Source organism: Sorex fumeus, unplaced genomic scaffold (assembly GCF_029834395.1).
Source record: "Sorex fumeus unplaced genomic scaffold, SorFum_2.1 ptg000021l, whole genome shotgun sequence".
In the NCBI taxonomy this organism is placed as follows: Eukaryota; Metazoa; Chordata; class Mammalia; order Eulipotyphla; family Soricidae; genus Sorex; species Sorex fumeus.
Genome location: NW_026606078.1, coordinates 8,099,727 through 8,121,674, shown reverse-complemented (window position 1 = coordinate 8,121,674; position 21,948 = coordinate 8,099,727). Strand labels below are relative to the sequence as shown.

The 21,948-nt window shown below is 40.2% G+C and overlaps 1 protein-coding gene across 1 annotated transcript in view; it reads right to left on the bottom strand.

Annotated features, from left to right (window-relative positions):
- Positions 1–17,161: 17,161 nt before the first annotated feature.
- RYR2 (ryanodine receptor 2) overlaps positions 17,162–21,948 on the bottom strand; it is a 754,458-nt gene continuing 749,671 nt past the window's right edge. The window contains exons 104-106 of the mRNA XM_056113587.1: positions 20,890–20,990; positions 19,261–19,312; positions 17,162–18,657 (exon numbers count right to left, since the gene is read on the bottom strand). Coding sequence (XP_055969562.1) covers positions 18,562–18,657; positions 19,261–19,312; positions 20,890–20,990 — 249 coding nt within the window. The 3' untranslated portion in view covers positions 17,162–18,561. The remainder of the gene's footprint in view (positions 18,658–19,260; positions 19,313–20,889; positions 20,991–21,948) is intronic.

The following is a 21,948-nucleotide window of genomic DNA, read 5'->3' as shown; positions in this document are numbered from 1 at the left end:
TCTGATTTTTGATGTCTTGGCAAATGAGACAGCGTCCCTGATTCTTGAGGGTTGACGAAGATCAGAACTCCGGATTCTATCTCTCATTTGAGTGAATCGTGATATTCCAAGCATAGTTCTTTCGATTCCTCTTTGAGAGACCCGAATAGCGTTCTCATCCTGTTTTCGTAGGGCCCAGGTCTCTGAGGCATATGTTAATGCAGGAAGAACAGTGGAATCGAAGAGATGTGCTCGTAGCTGGAGGTTCTTTGTCCTTTTAGTTATTTCTTCAATGCTCTTGAAGGCATTCCAAGCCGCTCTCTTCCTCCTGCGCAACTCAGGTGCCAGGTCATTCATCATGTTGATTTCTCGACCTAGGTATATATAACTGTTGCATTCGGAGATGGTGGTTCCGTTGAGAGCGAATGGAGCGTCATGAACAAGGCTGTTTCTCATAAACATTGTCTTCGTAAGATTCAGCTGTAGTCCGAATTTCCACATTCACGGTCAAAGTCGTTCAGCATTTGTGCCGCTTGGCTGATGTTTGGTGTTATTAGAACGATGTCATCAGCAAAGCGGAGGTGGTGTAGCTGCCGACCATCTATCTTTACTCCCATGTTTTCCCATTCCAGTCATCGCATGATGTTCTCCAGGGTGGCACTGAAGAGTTTTGGTGAAATGGTATCACGCTGCCGAACCCCTCTCTTGATATGAATGATTACTTCTTTGTAGAATGGTGAGATCTTGGTAGTGAATCCGCAATAGAGCTCACGAAGGATCCTGATGTATTGAGTTTGTACGCCCTGATTGGCTAGGGCTTCCATGACCGCTTCCGTCTCAACAGAATCAAAGGCCTTCTTTAAATCAATGAACGTTAGACAGAGCGGCATCTTGAACTCCTGAGATACCTCAATGAGCTTGGTTATTGTGTGGATATGGTCGATGGTACTGAAAGCTTTTCGGAATCCAGCTTGTTCACATGGTTGTCCTTCATCTAGTGTTCTGCTAATCCTATTCAGGATGACTCGAGTGAATAGTTTGTAGATGACAGACAATAGGCAGATTGGGCGATAGTTGCCAATGTCGTGGATGTCTCCTTTCTTGTATAGTAGTACAGTCCTGCTGTTTTTCCATTGGGATGGAACCTTGCATTCAGACAGGTAGCGTGTGAAGAGTCGAGCCAATGTATTGATGAGTACTGATGGTAAGTTCTTCAGGTGTTCAGGTCTGATCTTGTCTGGGTCAGGTGCTCTTTATTTCTTTACCGATGAGATGGCATGTTGGATTTCGGAAGGGAGAACATTGGGAATGACATATCCATCATGTGGTATGTGGTATGTGGGCAAGTGGATGTGGCTATTAAAGAGATCTGAGTAGAAGTCATGAATAATCTTCTCCATTGCCCTTCTGGAAGATGTGATAGATCCATCATGATGTCGGAGGGCAGTCATCTTGGTTTTGTAGTTGGTGAAGGACAGGCGGGCATTACGAATGTTTTTCCCAGCTTCTGCTGCATCTACAAGTACTGCTGCTCTCCTGTTTTTGAGGTCATCCTTGATGGCTTCTCTGCACTGTTTTGTCAGTTCGGATGTTCGCTTGTGGTTGCCTGAGGTATGTGCCAAGCCACGTTGGCGAATAAGTTCAAGAGTGTTCGAAGAAAGACGGTTTTTTGTGGTTATCTCTCTCTTGGCATTCCTTGCACAATCATGGAGGTGCTGAATCATTTGATCGTATTCCTCATCAATGTTGTCAATGACGGCATCTTCCCATGTTGCCGCAATAGAGCCAAAGAGCTCCCAGTTGGTGGTTGTTCTGGGAGTCCTCTTCTTAAACCTTGCATTCTTTTCTCCTCGTTCTGTGAGGTAGAATTTTGCACGAAGAAGACGGTGGTCTGATCCCGTTTGGAATTTTGGGACAACAGCAACATCGGTTAGGCAAAACTGCCGATTGAATATGATGTGGTCTATTTCATTGTGGAACCGTCCATCGGGAGACTCCCATGTCCAACGTTTAGATTCAGCCTTTTGAAATTGTGAGTTACCATGGAGGGTTTTGGTTGACATGATGAACTCAGATAGTCTGTCACCCTGTTCGTTCCATTCCAGGCCATGGGTTCCGATGTGGAGTTCATCGACTGATCTTCTTGGTCCTATCTTGGCATTAAAATCACTGACAATGATCTTGTAGAAGGTGTGATCTTCTTTATAGAACTTCTCCAGCTCCATGTAGAATTTCTCAGTTTCTCTTTCACCATAACTGGATGTTGGTGCATAGACAACAAAGATAGAAACTGCCGGTAGTGAGCCACATTTATTCAAGTGTAATCGTCCGATTCAGGTTATATGGGATAGGATATTAAAACCCGGGTTCATTCAATAATTATATGCAGATGTATTCATCATTACTTACATTATGAAATCAAAGCAATGAAATATTTCACACAAGTGAGAATGACATATATCAAAAAGTCAAAAAAAATGGGTGTTGGTGGGGTTGTAGAGAGAAAATAGGGTTTCATTCACTGTTGGTGGGAGTGTCATCTGGTTAAATCACTGTCACTGTCTTCCCACTGGTCATCGATTTTCTCGAGTGGGCACAATAACATCTCCATTATGAGAGTTTGTTGTTATTGTGTTTGGCATTTTGAATACGTCATGGGTAGCTTGCCAGGCTTTGCTCTGCAGGTGAGATACTCTTGGTAGCATGCCGGGCTCTCTGAGAGGGGTGGAGGAATCTAACTCGGGTTGGCCGGGTTGGCCACATGCAAGACAAACGCCCTACCTTCTGTGCTATCGCTCCAGCCCTTATGGTTAAATATCTATAGAAAACAATGTAGGGATTTCTCAGAAAAGTGATACTAGAGCTATCCTATGACTCAGGACATAAACTGGCATCTAGCTCCCAAACACAATAAAAACATTCATTTTAAAGACTACTTGCATACCTATTTTTGTTACAGGACTTAGTACAATAACCAACACATGGAAACAACTAAAATGCCCAACTAGGAATGAATAGATCAATAGTATGCAGGTATAGCACTGTCCTGTAGCACTGTTCTCCCGTTGTTCATTGATTTGCTCGAGCAGGCACCAGTAACGTCTCTATTGTGAGACTTGTTGTTACTGTTTTTGGCATATCAAATATGCCACGGGGAGCTTGCCAGGCTCAGCCATGAGGGCGGGATACTCTCGGTAGCTTGCCAAGCTCTCTGAGAGGGACAGAGGAATCGAATCCAGGTCAGCCACGTTCGAGATAAATGCCCTACCCACTGTGCTATCGCTCCAAATCTGGAAGAAAATATAAAATAAAATATAAAATAAAATATAAAATAAAAACTAAGAAAATGTTTCTTCCAGATGCAGATATAAGAAAGGACAAATCAACCAATTGTCTACTACATGGATGGAACTATAGAGTATAATGCTGAATAAAGGCAGTCAAAAGGAAAATGGGTAGATCCAGAATAATCTCTCTCATATGTGAGATTTAAAGATACATGATACAAATGGCCAACACTAATGGTATTTGTGAAGTTCCAGGACCACATCAAACTGTGCTAAGGGTGGGAATCGTATAGTGTTGGGTTTCAAACTCGGATCAACAATGCATGCAAGGCGTTCACCCTGACCAAGAAGTTATCTCTCTACTCCTAATAAAAGCTATAAATTTGCCTCTCAATATTGCTTTAGCTATATCACATAGGGCTAACCTATAGGATAACCTTGATTATCATAGGATAACCTTGATTATCATAGGGTTCAATAAGAACCCTATGATAATCAAGAATAAAATTCACAAAGAATTATACCATAAAAACTAACTATTCTCTCCTACAACTTCCAAGAATAATTGTTACTCTGGGAAAAGTGATAATATAAACTAGTTTATATTGAATTATTCTGAATTTTTTAAAAAAAATTTATTAGTGAAACACCATGAGGCTCAGTGTAGACTTACAAATTTTTGTGCTTGGGTTTCAATTATACAGTGTTAGAGTACCCATCCCTCCACCAGTGCCCATTCTCAACCACCAATAATCCCAGTATTCCTTCCACCCCCCATCCTCCCATTCCACCCTGCCTCTGTTGCAGGGCATTCCCTTTTGTCCTCTCTCTCCTTTTGGGTGATGTGGTTTGCAAAAGAGGCATTGAGTGGAAATCATGTTCGGTCTATAGTCTACTTTCAGCATGCACCTCCCATCCTGGGAGGATCCTCCCAATAAATACCCTTTAATTGATGCTCCCTTCTCTCTCTGAGCTGCCTTTTCCCTCGCATGTGCAGCTGGTCTCCAAGCCATGGAGTGAACCTCCTAGTACTTATCTCGGTTATTCTTGAGTGTTAGTCTCCTACTTTGTTACTTTATGTTCCCCAGATCAATGCAATCTTTCTATGTCTGTCCCTCTCTTTCTGACTCATTTTGCTTAGTATGACACTTTCCATGTAGTACCTCTTGTATGTAAATTTCATGACTTCATCTTTTATAACAGCTACATAGTACTCCATTGTGTAGATGTACCAAAGTTTCTTTAATGAGTCATTTGTTCTCGGGCACTCAGGTTTTTATCCAGATTCTGTTTATTGTAAAGAGTGCTGCAATGAACAAACAAGTGCAGATGTCACTTCGACTATACTTTTTTGCCTCTCTGGAATATATTCCCAGGAGTGGTATTGCTGGGTCAAATGGGAGCTCGACTTCTAATTTTTTGAGAATCATCCATACTGTTTTCCAAAAGGGCTGAACCAGTTGGAATTCCCACCAGCAGTGGAGAAGGGTCCCTTTCTCGCCACATCCATGCCAACACTGGTTGCTTTTGCTCTTTTGGATGTGGGCCAGTCTCTGTGGTGTGACATGATATCTCATTGCTGTTTTGATCTGCATCTCCCTGGTGATTAATGATGTAGAGCATTTTCTCATGTGCCTTTTTGCCATTTGGATTTCTTCTTTGAGAAAGTTTCTGTTCATTTTGTCACCCCAGTTTTTGATGGGGTTGGACGTTTTCTTCTTGTGGAGTTCAACCAGTACTATGTATATCCTTGATATCAACCCCTTGTCGAATGTGTATTAGACGAATATCCTTTCCCATTCTGTAGACTGTCTTTGTATTTTGGTCACTGTTTCTTTTGAGGGGCAGAAGCTTCTTAGTTTAAGATCCTCCCATTGGTCTATCTCTGTTTTCACTTGCTTGGCCAGTGGTGTGTCATCTTTGAAGATACTGTTTGCTTCAATGTCATGGAGGGTTTTGGCAACCTTGTCTTCAATGTACCTTATGGATTCTGATCTGACGTTGAGGTCTTTAATCAATTTTGATCTTACTTTTGTACATGGTATTAGGCAGAGATCTGAGCCCATTTTTTTGCATGTAGCAGTCCAGTTTTGCCAGCACAATTTGTTAAAGAGGCTTTCTTTGCTCCACTTCACATTTTTTTGCTCTCTTGTCAAAGATTAGATGATTATATGTTTGGGGGGGAGATGTCAGTATATTAAATCCTGTTCCATTGGTCTGCAGCTCTGCCTTTGGAACAATAAGCCCCCACAAATAGCTATTCTGAATTATTTTATTCAAATTTTGACACATGCATAATTCTTGATCTTCAGAGCTCTGTCATTAAGTATAAATGCAGCAATCAAGTTTTAAATAAGATAAACAAATTGGTCTATTTGTGTTACTTAAATTTACCAAAAAGATAATAACACTAGCGATTATAGAACTGAGCTAGTATTGTGGTCACCTCACTCTCAGGTTAGTTTTCTAATCCATTACACATGAAGGCCAACACATATCTTCATCAAGTTATGCTAGATAAGAGCACTGTTTCTCAATTGAGGGCAATATAGCTACATGAGGGCTATGGCTATTACAAGGTGATTACAGGTGAAAATCATGCAAATGGAGGCTACGGCACAAAACTAGTATAGTAGAGAAACAGGTAGGACAGGGAGGGAAAAAATAATCGGAAGGGAAACGTGGATGGAAAAGGGTTGAGAAACACTGGATTAGAGGGGCTCTAAGATCATTGTTGATGTGTTTCCCTAACTATGAACCATTTGTATCAAAATAAAGCACCTTGGCAAAGAATGGGTACTGATTCCTAGGTCTTATCATACTTCTACAAAGAATCAGAGGAACTCCAGTATAGCAAGGGGCCCAGCCTCACAACAACAAAACCGTGCAGGATGCCGCATCTTTCTGGCACCAGAGGATCAGAAAACCCAATGGGGAAGGCGTGTAATAAAGCCCACCCAGCTTAAACACAAGGGTTCAAACAGCACCAACACAATCAGTAAATCCTCATCCAATAACTTCAGTGACATTATTGTGAAGATGTTCAATGAGATAAAAAAAATGGCGCAGTTAGCCAGCAAAGCCAGAATACAGAAGAAAGAATGAGTGCTGAATGAGAAAAGTACAAGCAGAAATAAAAAGCATGGTAGGTGATTTAAGAAAAAGAAAACAACAACTCAATAGAAACTCTGAACAGAAGATTAATAGCAGCTGAACAAAAGTTCAGGGCGTGCCAAGATGAGATGAAGAAAACTGCTAGAAAACAACATCAGATAAGGAAACAGAAGGTCTGAAACAAAATGAACAGCATACTCGGTAACTATTGGATAAACACAAGAGGAACAATATAAGGATTTTTGGAGTACCTGGAGAACAGAGGGCAAATTTGATGAAGAAACAATATTTAAAGAAATCATAGGAATTTCTTGAACTTGAGGATTAGTATTACCAAGATCCAAGAGGCCCGAAGGATCTCAGCAAAAATAGATCTATCAAGGAAACTCCAAGAGACATTGTCCTTAAAATGGGAAATTCCAAAGAGACAATATTGAAAGCAACAAGATCAGCAAAGCATTTAACATATAAAGGAGATCCTGTAGGCTTCACAGTAGATCTATCAAGTGAGCCTCTATGAATCGGAGGGGAATGGAGGAAATGAAACAAAATGATACCTCACCAAGAATACTCTATCCAGCTCAATTATTACTCAGATTTGAAGGAGCAATACAAAGTTTCAGGGACAAGCAGTAGCTTAGGACATTTATAGCCTTCAAACCAGTTTTACAAGAAGCACTAATGAGCTTTGATAAAGAACAAGATAAACTTATCAGCATTCTGTACAAGACATTTACTCATAATGCTTATGGTTGCCGTTAACTAAATTAAGGAAAGTATGTTTACTCCTAGCCTGCTAACAGATTACTATACATTTTCAGTCATGAATTAACATATCTTTTATATTGAATGTGCTATGTCTAATTAGTCTTTTCTATATCTCCTCTCTTATGATAAAATATTTTGTATTTTTAGAGGTCTATTAATATTTTCTCTTTAAATTTTCTAAATTCTCTTTAATCTTACAAAATTTTATACTTGTAATATTTACCTATTTCATGTAAACTCTAAAACATTTTAGTGAAGAGTCACAGTCAGAGTCCTCCCGTTGTTCATCAATTTGCTCGAGCAGGCCCAGTAACGTCTCCATCATGAGACTTATTGTTACTGTGTTTGGCATATTGAATACATCACGGGTAGCTTGCCAGGCTCAGCCGTGTGGGCGAGATACTCTCGGTAGCTTGCCAGGCTCTCTGAGAGGGGCGGAGGAATTGAACTCGGGTCGGCCATGTTGGCTGCGTGCAAGGCAAACGCCCTACCGCTGTGCTATTGTTTTAATAATGACATTGAAGACAGGATTATATAATAATGAGACCCAAATGCAGAATAAAATATATAAATACAATATAGTACTGTCCTGTTAGCACTGTCCTCCCATTGTTCATCCATTTGTTCAAGCGGGCACTAGTAACGTCTCACAACAAATTGTGAGACTTGTTGTTACTGTTTTTGGCATATAGAATACATACGGGTAGCTTGCCAGGCTTTGCTGTGCAGGCGAGATATTCTTGGTAGCTTGCCGGGCTCTCCGAGAGGAGCTGAGGAATCGAACCCGGGTCAGCTGCATGCAAGACAAATGCCCTACCTGCTGTGCTATCACTCCAGTCCAAATACAATGTATTCTAGATAATTTTAGAGTTCAAAAATTATTTAAATGAATGTATCATATAATATTTTATTAGGTGGTAAAAGGTAAAGGTAAAGGCCCTCCTGTTGATCATCGATTTGCTCGAGCGGGCCCAGTAACGTCTCCATTGGAAACTTTGTTGTTACTGTGTTTGGCATATCGAATACGTCACGAGGAGCTTGCCAGACTCTGCCGTGTGGGCGAGATACTCTCAGTAGCTTGGCGGGCTCTCCGAGAGGGGTGGAGGAATCGAACTCGGGTCGGCCATGTTGGCTGCGTGCAAGGCAAATGCCCTACCACTGTGCTATCACTCCACTAATTTATTTACACAGGTAAAAATCATATAGAGACAAATCATAACAAATTGACCTTTATTGATTTATTTTCTCTTAGCTGCATTTAACATTCTACTAAATGTTTTTGGAAGAAGTAATGTGAAATAAACTTGTTTTGTGCCTATTAGTGGGACTGGCTTGGGTGAAGAAGGAAACTCAGGATAATGGTGTAGGGAAGGTCACAACAGTGCTGGGACTGGTATTGGAACATTGAATGCCTGAAACAACTATATTATGGGTTGCTTGTTGAAAGCAACATGATCAGCCAGGTAATTTCTTCAATCCTGGTGTTTTAGTAAACATAAATTTTAAAAAATAAAAAAAGAATAAAATCAGAATATTCTGGGATATGGCGGTGGAATCTGAATTATTTATACATTTCCAGTTGATTGTTTTACACTTGAGCTGGAGCGATAGCACAGCAGTAGGGTGTTTGCCTTGCACGCAGCCAACATGGCCGACCCGAGTTCGATTCCTCCGCCCCTTTGGGAGAGCCCTGCAAGCTACCAAGAGTATCTTGCCCACACGGCAGAGCCTGGCAAGCCACCCGTGATGTATTCGATATGCCAAACACAGTAACAACAAAATCTCCAATGGAGATGTTACTGGGCCGGCTTGAGCAAATCGATGAACAACGGGAGGGCCTTTACCTTTACCTTTACCTTGTTTTACACTTATAGTGATGATATATTTTCTAGGAATACTGAAACACTGGGCTGGAGCGATAGCACAGCGGTAGGGTGTTTGCCTTGCACGCAGCCAACTTGGCCGACCTGAGTTCGATTCCTCCACCCCTCTTGGAGAGCCCGGCAAGCTACCTAGAGTATCTCGCCTGCACGGCAGAGCCTGGCAAGCCACTCGTGATGTATTCGATATGCCAAACACAGTAACAACAAAGTCTCCAATGGAGATGTTACTGGGCCTGCTCGAGAAAATCGATGAACAACAGGCGGACAGTGACAGTGACTGAAACACTACCATAAAGCTTCTGTTCTTACAGAAAACACTTTGTTCTTACAGAAAACACTTTGCTTCTGAAAATTTGCTTAGTTCAATGTTGAGGATGAGTAATAAAAGATCTTTAGAAAGTTGAGCAAAATCTCTTTGTATTGTTTCTGATAATGCATCTTTTCAACTTTTTATAATCAAGCAAAAAAGTTTTTAGTTTTTATTTGACATCTTCAGGAACTTGTATTTTTCCAATTCAATGAACAGAGTATGATTGTCATGAAAGAGAAGTGACAAATGTATCGTCTGCCCTCTCTGCCTCCCATGTACTAATTTAAACATGATTTCTCATTAGAGATGTCCTTTGGAACCCTAGCACACCAACAGGAAACACCCATCCAATGACTGTGGCTAATGTATGTAGTCTTCACATGGGATACATCTTTGACTCATCTTTGACTTGTCACCTGGATGATCCCCTAAAGCATAATCACTTCAATCAGGCAAAGACAATACAATGTACATGGTAACTATGAAAATGAGGAAACAATTCTTTTCATTCTCTTATGCTCAGTATGAATATAAAATGTGTGTAACATTTTATCTCAAATCTTTCTCAATGTAGAGTTTATGACATTTTTATATATGGTAGTCATTTCATGATAGTTTGTTTTTTTAAAACCAGAGTTCCTGTAAATTTACTAAGTGGTGAGGGGAAAAAATTTAATTTTCCTCTCTGTCTATATAAGCATGAAATTATCTACCTTTCTTGTCATCAATTTCAATATATTTTAGCCAAAGCTTCTGCTCCTTTCATCTTTATTTTATGTAGGAGGGGACCCTTCATATTAAAAACTTAAGAAGATAGCTCTCATTGCTCTTTCATTCAATAAAGAATATAATCATTTAAGTCCATCTATTATTTCTTTTCTTGAAAATACATTTGCTATGCATTTCTAAATTTGTATATAAAATATTAGGTTTCTATCATTTTAATACTTTTTAGATATTAGGCTCAAAACTGCAGATAATTTAAACTACAATGTGCATAACTTTCAGGCGTAGTTGTCTTTTAACATTTTTTTTTGAGTGAGGATTGGGTTATTGCTAGCTGTGCTTGGGGCTTATATCTGCCTCTGCCCTCTGCCTCTGCACTCAAGAATCATTCCTGGAGGGCTCAGAAGACCACATGTGCAAGGCTCTGTCTTTTAACATTTTCACTGCTATAAAACTTTAGCCTTCATGTTAATATTATGTTCTCTTCACGGCCATCACACTGCACAATAATAGTGGTGTTAATCATGTATTTTAAAAAGTTAATTCAATTCTCTACATAAAACAATTCAAAAATTCATTCACCAATACTGAATTCAAATGAAATTCATGTATATTAAGTTCATAGACTTCTTGGTAGAAATTTTTTTAAAACATTGATATGTGGGCTTGTTCCTCAAGCCCATGTTCTCCCTTGAATATATTTCTTGTTTGCTTGTCTATTTCTATGCTTGCATAATTCTACTCTGAAGAAACCTGTGTTCTCTCTTAAATGTGCAGTTCTGCCTTTTTCTTCCCAAACACATTTTTCTAAATAACTTTCAACAAAAACTACCTCATGTCACAAACCTAAAAATTATGAACTGTAGGAGAGATTAGAAAATACTGTATGATCAGAAAGAGAAGGACAGATATAGAATAACTGCACTCATTTGTGGAATGTAAAATATCATAATATGTGACTAACACCCAAGGACTAACGCCCTAGCCGTAGGGCGTTTGCCTTGCACGCAGCCAATATGGCCAACCCGAGTTCGATTCCTTCGCCCCTCTCGGAGAGCCCGGCAAGCTACAGAGAGTCTCTCGCCCGCACAGCAGAGCCTGGCAAGCTCCCCGTGACGTATTTGATATGCCAAACACAGTAACAAGTGTCACAATGGAGACGTTACTGGACCCGCTTGAGCAACACCCAAGGACAGTAGAGACAAGGCCGAGAAGATTACTTCATGGTTGGAAGACTGCCTCATTAGCTGGGGGAGAAGGAACCTGGGCTAGAGAAGGGATCACTAAGTCAATGCTGGTTGGAGGGATCGCTCGGGATGGGAGATGTGCGCTGAAAGTAAATAAAGGACCAAACATAATGGTCTCTCATTGTCTGTATTGAAAACCATAATGTCCATAAGTAGAGTGAGAGTGAGAGGAAAATTGTCTGCCATAGAGGGAAGTGGGGAGAGGGATGGGTGGGGAGGGATTCTGGGGACATTGGTGGTGGAAAATGTACACTGATGGACGGATGGGTGTTCAATCATTGTATGACTGAAACTCAAACATGAAAGCTTTGTAACCGTATCTCAGGGTGATTCAATAAAAATTAAATAAAACACTGTATGAGTGGTGGGCAAAAAATCCAATTAATTTTATGTTCCATTTCCATTAATGCACCATTGACATAGTAATTCATAGAATTCTTTGCCCCCTAAAATCTTTTCTTAATTGAGAAAATAAAACTTTAAGAAGAAATATAAATGAAGATTATTTTATCATGAGGAATATTAAACTTTGGATCTTTTAACCTCAAAAAACTAATTTAAAGAGTGATAGAAATCTATTGATATTGAAATATAGACCTCTGTAAAGGCATAAGGTAGATACTAAAGCAAAAAAAATCAACATAAAGCTCTTCCTACTGACCTGGACTAAAAAGTTGATGCTTGGTTTTTTTATTCAGAAGTATCTATATTCAATAGAGCATTTTGAATTCAATTATTTATCTCATAATTATTTCCAGTATTTCTCATCACAGATGCACAAACAACATTTCATAAAAATTCTTATAACTATGTGCTTTTCTGTCTGATTTTTTGCAAAGTCATAACGAACCTGTTATTTTTCAACCCATCTGGATGTAATAAAAAACGATCAGAGAAAAACCTGGCTTCCTAGAGAAATCATCATCTCTTTCACTAACTTGCATCGAACTTCAACCAAGTCACTTAACCTGCCTAGATTGCCTCATCTGAAACATGATTGCTTAAGTCTCTTCCAGCTCTAGAATATGGTCTATAATATAGATACAAATAGATGAGAAAATTAGTGTGATCATTGCTTATTGCTTATGTCCTGATTTGTAGTAATTTAAATACCCTGGGCTCTGCTCTCCACATGCTCTGGCCGAGCCTCACCCATGAGTGAATCTCCGGAAAAACTCAGGTATGCGGAACTTTGTGACTGAAAACACTGGGTTCAACGGGATGGGTAACAGAGATCTTCTGCCCATATGCCCCTTCTCCAGTGACCCAGCAGTCATGCCCATAAGCTGCCTTGGGCTGGCACCAGATAATTTCGTCACCAGCCACCATCCAGATTGCATGTCCCTCTCTCCCAGAAGGGAGAATAACATGATGCTTGCCATAACCATGCCACTGGACACCATGCCAGGCTGTTTGAGTCGGGGTGCCTTGGAAGGGGGTGGGTGAGACCCCCTCCCTGCCCCACAGGACCCATCCTCGGCAGCCGAAAATCTCCAGAACCCAGCTGCCACCACCCCCATGGTCACTCTCCACACACTTGGGCCAAGCCCCACCCATGAGTGAATCCATGTGGCTGTATTTGCAGCCACACGATACTGTAAACCACACACCCTACCCGTACTCCAAGATTACCTTTCTACATTTGATATAGTTCAAAGTAGGTGGCAACCAACCTCCACACTCTTTCCTAAGAATATTTTTTGTAGCTTTTTTCAGCGATTTTTCATAACAAAACATTATTTCAGTTCTGCTTTGGGGCAGTGATTGGAGTTTGGGCTGGAAACCTCTGAAATATGGTGGTGGGAAGGTGTAATGGTGGTAGAGTTGGTGTTGGAATATTAAATGTAATGAAATATATTGTGAACTACTCATAAAATTCATCAATTAAAAAAATACATTGGGACTTGGGTGACATGTAACTTTCAGAATTTATTTAGTCACTGGTAGTATATTAGCCACACAATCAAATGTTATGGTGCCATTTTAGATAGGTTGAGGTATTTTTATATTAAGAAATGTACTATTAATTCTGGCCATTAAAATTTCAGTCTCCTGCCCCTGCGCCTGGCTGTTCCTCGCTGGGGTCCCTTGGAGGGGAGCGGGTTGAGCTTTCCTCCCCACCCCGACCAGGGCTCCGGCAGCCGAAGACCTCCAGGACCAGCCACCACCATGCTGAGACCACTCTCCGCACACATGAAGGTACTGGCAGAGGGACAAAGCCACGCGGGTTCCGGGGCCGAGATCTCCAAGCCTACTCGAATTGGAGTCGAGCATCCTCCACCCAGATCCTCCAAATTCCAGTAGGCGGGGGTCACACCCACCACCTGGCACCCTGGCGCCGTGTAATCCCATCAGCGGCCAAGACTCAGAGACTACAAAATGCAGCTCCCGGAACCGCGCGGCCGCATTTGCGGCCGCGCGACATCTTATCCAAACATTTTTTTTATCATATCTCATTATCTCATTCCTACTCTGGACAAACTTGCAGGCTATCGAATATAGCCTGCCCACAGGGCAGAGTCTGGCAAACTCCCCGTGGCATACCAAATATGCCAAATACCAGTAACAATGATGGGTCTCATTCTCCTAAAAAGCCTTGAATATAATCTCAGGGCTAGGATGAAAGAGACGTTACTGGGGCCTGCTCGAGGCAATCGACGATTAAAATTTTAAAATTTCAAGTGACCTCATCACACTTGTATCAAGATCTAGACACTCATTTTTAAGTTTCTGTTATAGATAGATGTATTCGTGATGTATTTGATATGCCAAACACAGTAACAACAAGTCTCATGATGGAGATTTTACTGGGCCCACTCGAGAAAATCGATGAACAATGTGAGGACCGTGACGATGTTATAGACATTTCACAGGGCTGGGGATAACTGTTACCATTAATATGACATGGAAGTCATATCTTCAAAGCACAATAGATGTTTTGTGTTTGTTTCTGGGCCATACCTGGTGGTGCTTAGAGTTTACTCCTGGCTTTCTGCTCAGGCATCACTCATGATGGTGCTCAGTGGACCATATGAAGAACTAGAGATCAGACCTGAGTTGGCCTCATGCAAACACCCCAAACACTATATCATCTCTCTTTTGCCCCAAAACAATTGTTTAACAAACAATTTGGGAAATGCCTAATTGCTCAGGCAGTTTTCCATGTCATTCTGAATTCCATTCTTGGAAAGATGCAACAAATGTTTCTCAAAATTTATTTTGGTGTGGCTATTAGTTCTTTTCATACCAATTACCACATAAAGTATTGTCAGCAATGGGGTCATATTGGTACACATATCTAAAAAAAGAGCCTAAGAAATAGGAAAATCCCACAGTGAGGCTAGCTAGTATAGTGTAAAGAATTTTCATACATGTACCTTAATGAATCTGGCAGAAAATATCTTCATTGCAATATGACTGTTAAAAATATACATTTTAAAATTTTTGTTAGGGGGCCATGCCCAGGAAAACTCATGGCTTACTCCTGGATCTGTACTAAGGGATCATTCCTGGAGGTGCTCAGAGGGCTTTATGAAGTGCTGAACATTGAATCTGGGTTGGCCACATGCAAGGCAAAGCCCTATCCACTGTACTATCTCTCCAGCCTGTCCACGGTACTATCTCTCTTTTACATATATGTATGTTATATATAATTATATATAATATATATTGGTATTTATGTATATGAGATCACTTCTCATGGTGCTCAGGGTCTGTGCAGTGATTGAACCCAGGCCTCCTGCATACAAAGCATGTGCTCTTGACCACTGAGCTATCTCTAGCCCACAGTGTCATAGTTTTGTTTCCACTTCTGATTTTTTTGCATCATGTTAGGTGGTATTCAGCACTTTCTCCTGGCTCTGTGCTCGAGGATCACTCGTAGTGTGACTCAAGGGAACATATGCAGTCCTGGTGTTCGAAACTAGGCCAACTGTATGCAAGAGAAGCACGTAACCTGCTTTCTATCGCTCCTGTCCCCACTTATAAATTAACTTTTGAGGAGTGAATAACAAAATGTCTCCTAACTTGAGAAATTTTGATTATAAGTCTGGAAGAGTAAGTTCTATTTAGAACACTTAGAAAACTTCCATTTTATTTATTTTTTCTTTTGGTTTTTGGGCCACACCTGGTGGTTCTCAAACCTTGCTCATGGTTAAGTGCTCATATCACTCCTAATGGGGTTCAGGAAACCATATGTGGTGCTGGGGACTGAACCCTAGCCAGCTGTGTGCCTTACCCATTGTCTTCTTTTTCCAGCTCGAATTCTAGTTTGCTAATGAATTAGGATCAAGAGATGTTTTCTGAAGGGGAGGAAAGAAGTCTAGATGAAATAAGAAGCAGAAAACTGTGTTACTGTGGAGCAGTGGATACATAATAATATGCTTTGACAGTTTGAATATTTATATAATAATTCTGAAAGGATTCCAGTTCTTGGGTTTAAGTCCGCTAACCCTAAATTGAATCAGTGAAATGAAGAGTCACTTTGGTATGAGATCCATGTGACTTTCTGGGAATATTAATAATAGTGATAGAGAAAAGTCCTCTCTTCCTTTTTGGAGGTAGTGAGAACAAAAAGATGTCCTCTTTGGCCCAATGGCAAGATGAGAAAGAGGGTGGCTTATTAAAGTGCCTGACTCTGCTCCTTGCTCTCATATTTCCCACCACACAACAGTGCCCAAAGTGCACTGATGGAAGGAAGCCTTCTCCCCAGAATTGTTGGGGTTTTTTTGGGGGGGTGCAGTTGGGAGGGTGGTTAGGGGCACCCAGTGATCCTCAGAGCTTACCTCTGGCTCTGCACTGAGGGATCACTTCTGGCAGGGCTTGCGTAAAGGGCAAGGGCCCTATCTGTTGTACTATTGCTCCAGTCCCCAAATCATTACTTTTTTTCTCCCTGAACATCTCTGTCATCTCCCAGGACTTTAAAGATAGGAGTAAGTAGTCAGGAGAGACTGCAAAACCCTGCAAGTCACAGGCAGCTACTATGACTGTGTTTTCTCTCTTCTTATCCAGGCTATTTCATTCCAACTTGGAGTTTGACTTAGAGAACCTGAACCTATCATATATGATGTCGTGCAAAAATATACATTCCTCTCCCCTGTTTGCTCTCCCTGCAGGGTTTCAAGGCAAAGGTAAGCATGCTCTTTGTTTTATGGACCTGATCTATTTTATTCAAACTTTTAAAATATAAGATTGCATTTATGGCAGACATAGCTCAGGGTGTGGCCAAACAGATCCCTTTTCCCAAATTCAGAAGATACCACAAGACAAATGCATATTGTAAGCTCTACATTGTATGTCTATAAGCTACAAAATAAGAAGTCCTGTCACTTAGCAACTGCTTAATTCACTTTTGACTATTTAATATACTACTTACTAGTGTACCTATTCTCTCTCTCATATTAATATAGAAAATGTGTGACTATGATTATGGGGAAGTGAATTCGCCCTCGGAAATGACTAGCTTTCTAAATTTATAGTTGTATTAAAAATAAATTATTTGGGAGATAATGATCTTTCTGTTACTGGGAATTTTAAGAAATCTGGATGACCCCAAACAAACTCAAGCATGACCTGAGTAAGGCTAACTGATTCAAACTTCTTGATAACATTGAATGCCTGAAATTTAATCATGTCTTACTTTGTAACTCTGTGATTCATGGTGATTCAATAAATATTATCGAATGCTTGATAATGCTGAGATTCCATAGTTATAGATTCAGTGAGCTTGTTTCGCTAGGAGGAAATCTGGTGTTTGTGTATTAGAAGACTCAGGCAGTACTTGAATTATCCTAGATCCTAAAATACCATATTTCATCATGTGTTATGGAGACAAAAGAAAGTAAAGAAGTTAGTTAAATAGTTTAATCAGAGCAATTTTACAATTCTAAAATTAACAAGCAGATTTGTAATAAAAGAGCTCCAATGTTTGCAAAATGACCTTGCTTCCATTCTGAATCTGACATTTTTATTTGTAGATATCAGCATTACATTTAAAAGGACTCAAAATGGAGTGATTGATAACATCCGTGGTTTTTGATGCAACTGATGAAATCCCTGAATGGATATTGCTTCAGCTTTGATATTAAAAAATGGCCTGACAAGAAGTCCTTAGTCAATGACTGATCACAGGTGGCCAAACAAAAGAGAGAAACCCAAAACTACTGTCAAGATCATATGGATCACACTGTTGGTGGATGACACTGGCTCCAAATATACAATTAAGCCCACGACACTTTATTACTATGAAGATAATTATCATGAAAGTTCTCTCACATTGATCAACTTGCTTCTGAAGGTTTTCTTTGTTCGTTTAAACTTGCATAATAAACATGCAATGAATTATTTCTGTTGAAAGTGTATTTTTTGAAGTCTTTTTTTGTTTTGTTTTCATACAAAGATTTCATAAAGTTGCAGTGTTGCATCAGAGCATTATCCAAATAAGAGCAGGAGCACATGGGGAGGGTAAATGTGAATTTAGCGGAATGAGAAAAGTCTCCTCTTAATCTGAGACAGGCCACCTGTCATGTTATAAAAGGTGTACACAAACATCTTTTCTTACCCTCCCCCACCAAGAGAAGAGTAAAGGAAAAAAACTCACCAAATCAATCTAGCTAAGGAAAAAAAAAGGCAGACATAAAGAAAATAAAGATGCTTTTTTTCATGCACATATCTTCTGCATAGCTCAACCCAACATATAGTAAGGCACTATTTCCCTTCGTAACTGGTGTCCACTGCAATCTGTTAAGTGCTACAGTGCTCTGTGACCATTAATCAGAGAGTTCCTTTCAGGATGGTGAAATAAAGAGGCCGGATGAGTGTGGCTGCCACGCTTCTCAGTGAATGTCCTGGAGCTCAATGAAACTTTCAGAATTCTTAGAAGGAAAGGTCTGCTTTATGCGAGGATCTAGAATGGCTTCCTTTGTAGAATTCCTATTGTGTCTGTGTAGGAAGGTAGATTATTCTTCAGTCTTCATTCTCAAAGGAAAATACACAAGGGGTGGAAGCAGAAGCAGTTGGCAGTCTGGTCTTTAGATAAGGAGTTTCGATGCTCCCAGAAAGCATAGAACTCAGTTCACAAAATCTGCAGGATATTTCCATGGAAGTGGAGAAAGAGAGAGAGAGGAAGAGAGAGAGAGGGAGGGAGGGGGAGAGAGATAGATAAATAGATAGATAGAGAGAGATAGATAGATAGAGAGAGAGACACGGAGAGACTGATTTTAGTTGTCATAGGTGATCTGAGTTTGAGTCTAATTTAGCTGGTCTTCGTACTGCTTCCTGAAGCAATCCCCTGCTGGGAAAAATTCCCAACACCGTTCTTGATACATTTTCCAGACATAAGATTCCTGAAAAAGTCAAAGAAATCTATTAACATGATGTGTTTCCTCTGAAACTATGCTACCAGCAAATGTAAATGAGAAACTCATATTTTTTAAATGACCCCTGAATGTGAAAATGGGAAAAACAAATTCATTTAGCTACCAGACTTGATGATTTCTCATGATAAAAACTTCAACCTGATCATAATATAACAAAGATGCCAACCCTATTTGTTGTCTATATTTTAGTTATTATAATTTGGTATCTGTATATGCTACATTAAGAACCTCACCCAAAGTATAGTTTCCATGCAATATTATACAATGGACCCTTTCACACTTTTTATCCAGCATTTTCTTTAACTGATTGTGGCTTGAAATTCATTTGAAATCTCTGATATCTGATTAAGAAACATGTTATAATTATCAAAATCCAAGCTCAGAAGAACTATTTTACGTGCAATCACAATTTCAATTTTATATAAAAAAATTCACTTTGCTTTGCACTTATCCAGGAAACAAAGTATCTATTAAGATACTGTGCCTAACAGCTAAAAAGTAATTCTATTCTTTAATGTTTAATATTTACACTTTGTTCCAAAAGATGCCACAAAGTAATTGTTTACCTACCTGTCCTGTGTGTTCTGTTTCATCTTTATTTATAAGGTACATCAGAAAAAACCTATGGATACATAAACAATTGTATGAAAATGTCAGCATTAATAGATACTTCTGTTTCTGCACTAGACTAAAAAACACAATGTCAGTAAAGAAATTAATCAGAATAGTGAGGAAAAATATACCATGGGGAAAGAGACCTTAGTTTCTTTTAAAATATTTTTTTCAAAGGAATACAAATGTGTGCACATATCAAGCTATAGCTCCGTGGAGCTGGTCTATGCCAGATTGTGCCAGATTTCACCTTCAACTGTGTCCACACTTATTCACTGATAGGCAGGAATTGCAATTTCTCATTTGAAAACCAAGAATTAAAAAGATTCAATAACTTACCTCATTTCTATGAAGTCTACAACCCACAATTATAAATATGTATAATTATTATTATTATTATTAATTTTTATTTTTTGCTTTTTGGGTCACACCTGGCGATGCACAATGCACAGGGGTTACTCCTGCTCATGCACTCAGGAATTACTCCTGGCTGTACTCAGGGGATTACAGGGGACGCTGGAAATTGAACTCAGGTCAGCCACGTGCAAGGCAAACGCCCTACCCTCTGTGCTATCACTCCAGCCCCTATGATGTTATTTTTCATCTCTTCTATTTATAATAAAATGAGGTCTGGAAAAAGGAAATATTTTACCAACTGCAGTTTTGGCTAACCCCAAGTAACCCAAATAATAGTCATATTTCTAGGTGTGTTTTAGGAGTGTGGTCTTTGTGTGTGTGGGGGGGGGAGGGGGTGGTGACGATGAGGGAGGACTTATTCCTGGCTCTGAGCTCAGGGATCACTCCTGGTAACCCTGGGGAACCAAATGGAATGCTGGTGATCTAACCCTGGTCAGCCACATGCGAAACAAGTGCCTTGCCCGTTGTACTAACTTTCTGGTCTTAGAAGCATGGTCTTTAGCAGTGTTTCAAATAGAGCCCCAAGACATTAGTGCATCCTCAGAAAAGAAACTGAAGATTCACAAATCTCTAGGAAACAGCTGAAGTTTTCCAATTGGAAACCGAATTCCTGTCACAGCCAAGGCTCTCTGAGAGGTTTACCATGTACTGTGCTTGCCATGTCTCCAACTCGTGTTCCAAAAGGTATCAAACAAGTGATGTGCTGTGACTTCTATTCTTAAATCAACATACACCTCAGATAAACAGAACTGACTTGCTGTGATCTTTCTCTAGACAAGCTGTATGAAGCCTCAGTTCAGGTTTCAATACAAAGAAATTGATCTCTTTACTATTTCTCAGGGCTGGAGCACAGCTGGTAGGGCATTTGCCTGGCATGCAGCCGACCGGGTCGACTCATGTTTGATTCCTCCACCCCTTTCCGAGAGCCTGGCAAGCTACCGAGAGTATCTCGCCCGCACAGCAAAGCCTGACAAGCTACCCATGACGTATTTCATACACCAAACACAGTAACAACAAGTCCTGCAATGGAGACATTACTGGGCCCACTTGAGCAAATCAATGAACAACAGGAGGGCAGTGCAGTGCAGTGCTACTTTTTCTCAAACCTGCAGAAATCAAGGGACGGTAGGGCATTGGTTCAGAGGGGGAGTCAGCAACAAGCAAACTCACAGGTAATTGGCCAAGTTGTGCTCCTGTAAAGTGTGGGTTTCAAAGCCATGAGGTACTGTGTCAAAGTAATCATTGCCTATCCCACAGATGAAGCACTTGGTCTAGAAAAGAAATACAAGGCAAAATATTGAAATGTTAGAGTTCAGGAGAACAAAACAAAAGGAAAGCACAACTCATTAGGAGTCACATTTTGTTTATACAAATAAATAAAATCATCACAAGAGGCTGTACCGAGCACAGGAACATAGGTTGAACCATTATCCCAACTTTATTTTGCTGTCTGTTTACATGGTACAGGTATCAGGAACACAGGCAGAAGGAAAAATGCAGGCTCATGATTGAAAAGCAGCATCTTTGTCTTTTTTTTTCCTAGTCTGAGATTGTTTAGCCTTAAGAATCATTCTTATTCAAGCTAAAGTAAGGGAGGCTGAATAAAATTTGGTCTCCAGTGAAACCCAAATTTGATCCCTACCTGAAAAATGTATGATGACCTGGGGGAGGGCATGCGGATAATTTTCTTTGAGGAGGACCATGTGCCTCCTCAAATGCCATGTGCATGTTCTCAATCACTGATTTAGAGGGGTCTGACATATTCCAGGCTCTGTACTAGGCACAGAATAAGCCAAAAGATAAGTTTTGGGATTCTGTCTGCTCTAGGAGTGAGATAACTGAAATTCCAATATCTGTTGGAATTTAATATAATCTGCACAATAGAGTATCATCCACTTAGGTCTACCATCTGCAGGCCTGGTACACAAAACCCAAGAAGAAACACAACACTTTCTTTTTTTCTTTTGCGTTTTTTGTGTGTGTGTGTGTGTGTGTCATATCCAGCAACGCTCAGGGGTTACTCCTGGTTCTGCACTCAGGAATTACTTCTGGTGGCGCTTGGGGGATCATATGGGATGCCAGAAAATTGAACCTGGGTTAGCTGCTCGCAAGGCAAATGCACTACCCACTGCACTATTGCTCCGGTCCTGCACCTTCCCTTTATTGTTAGAACTTTTAATATATCAACTCCGGTGAGTGTAATTATTGAATCTATGTGACTCTAGATGG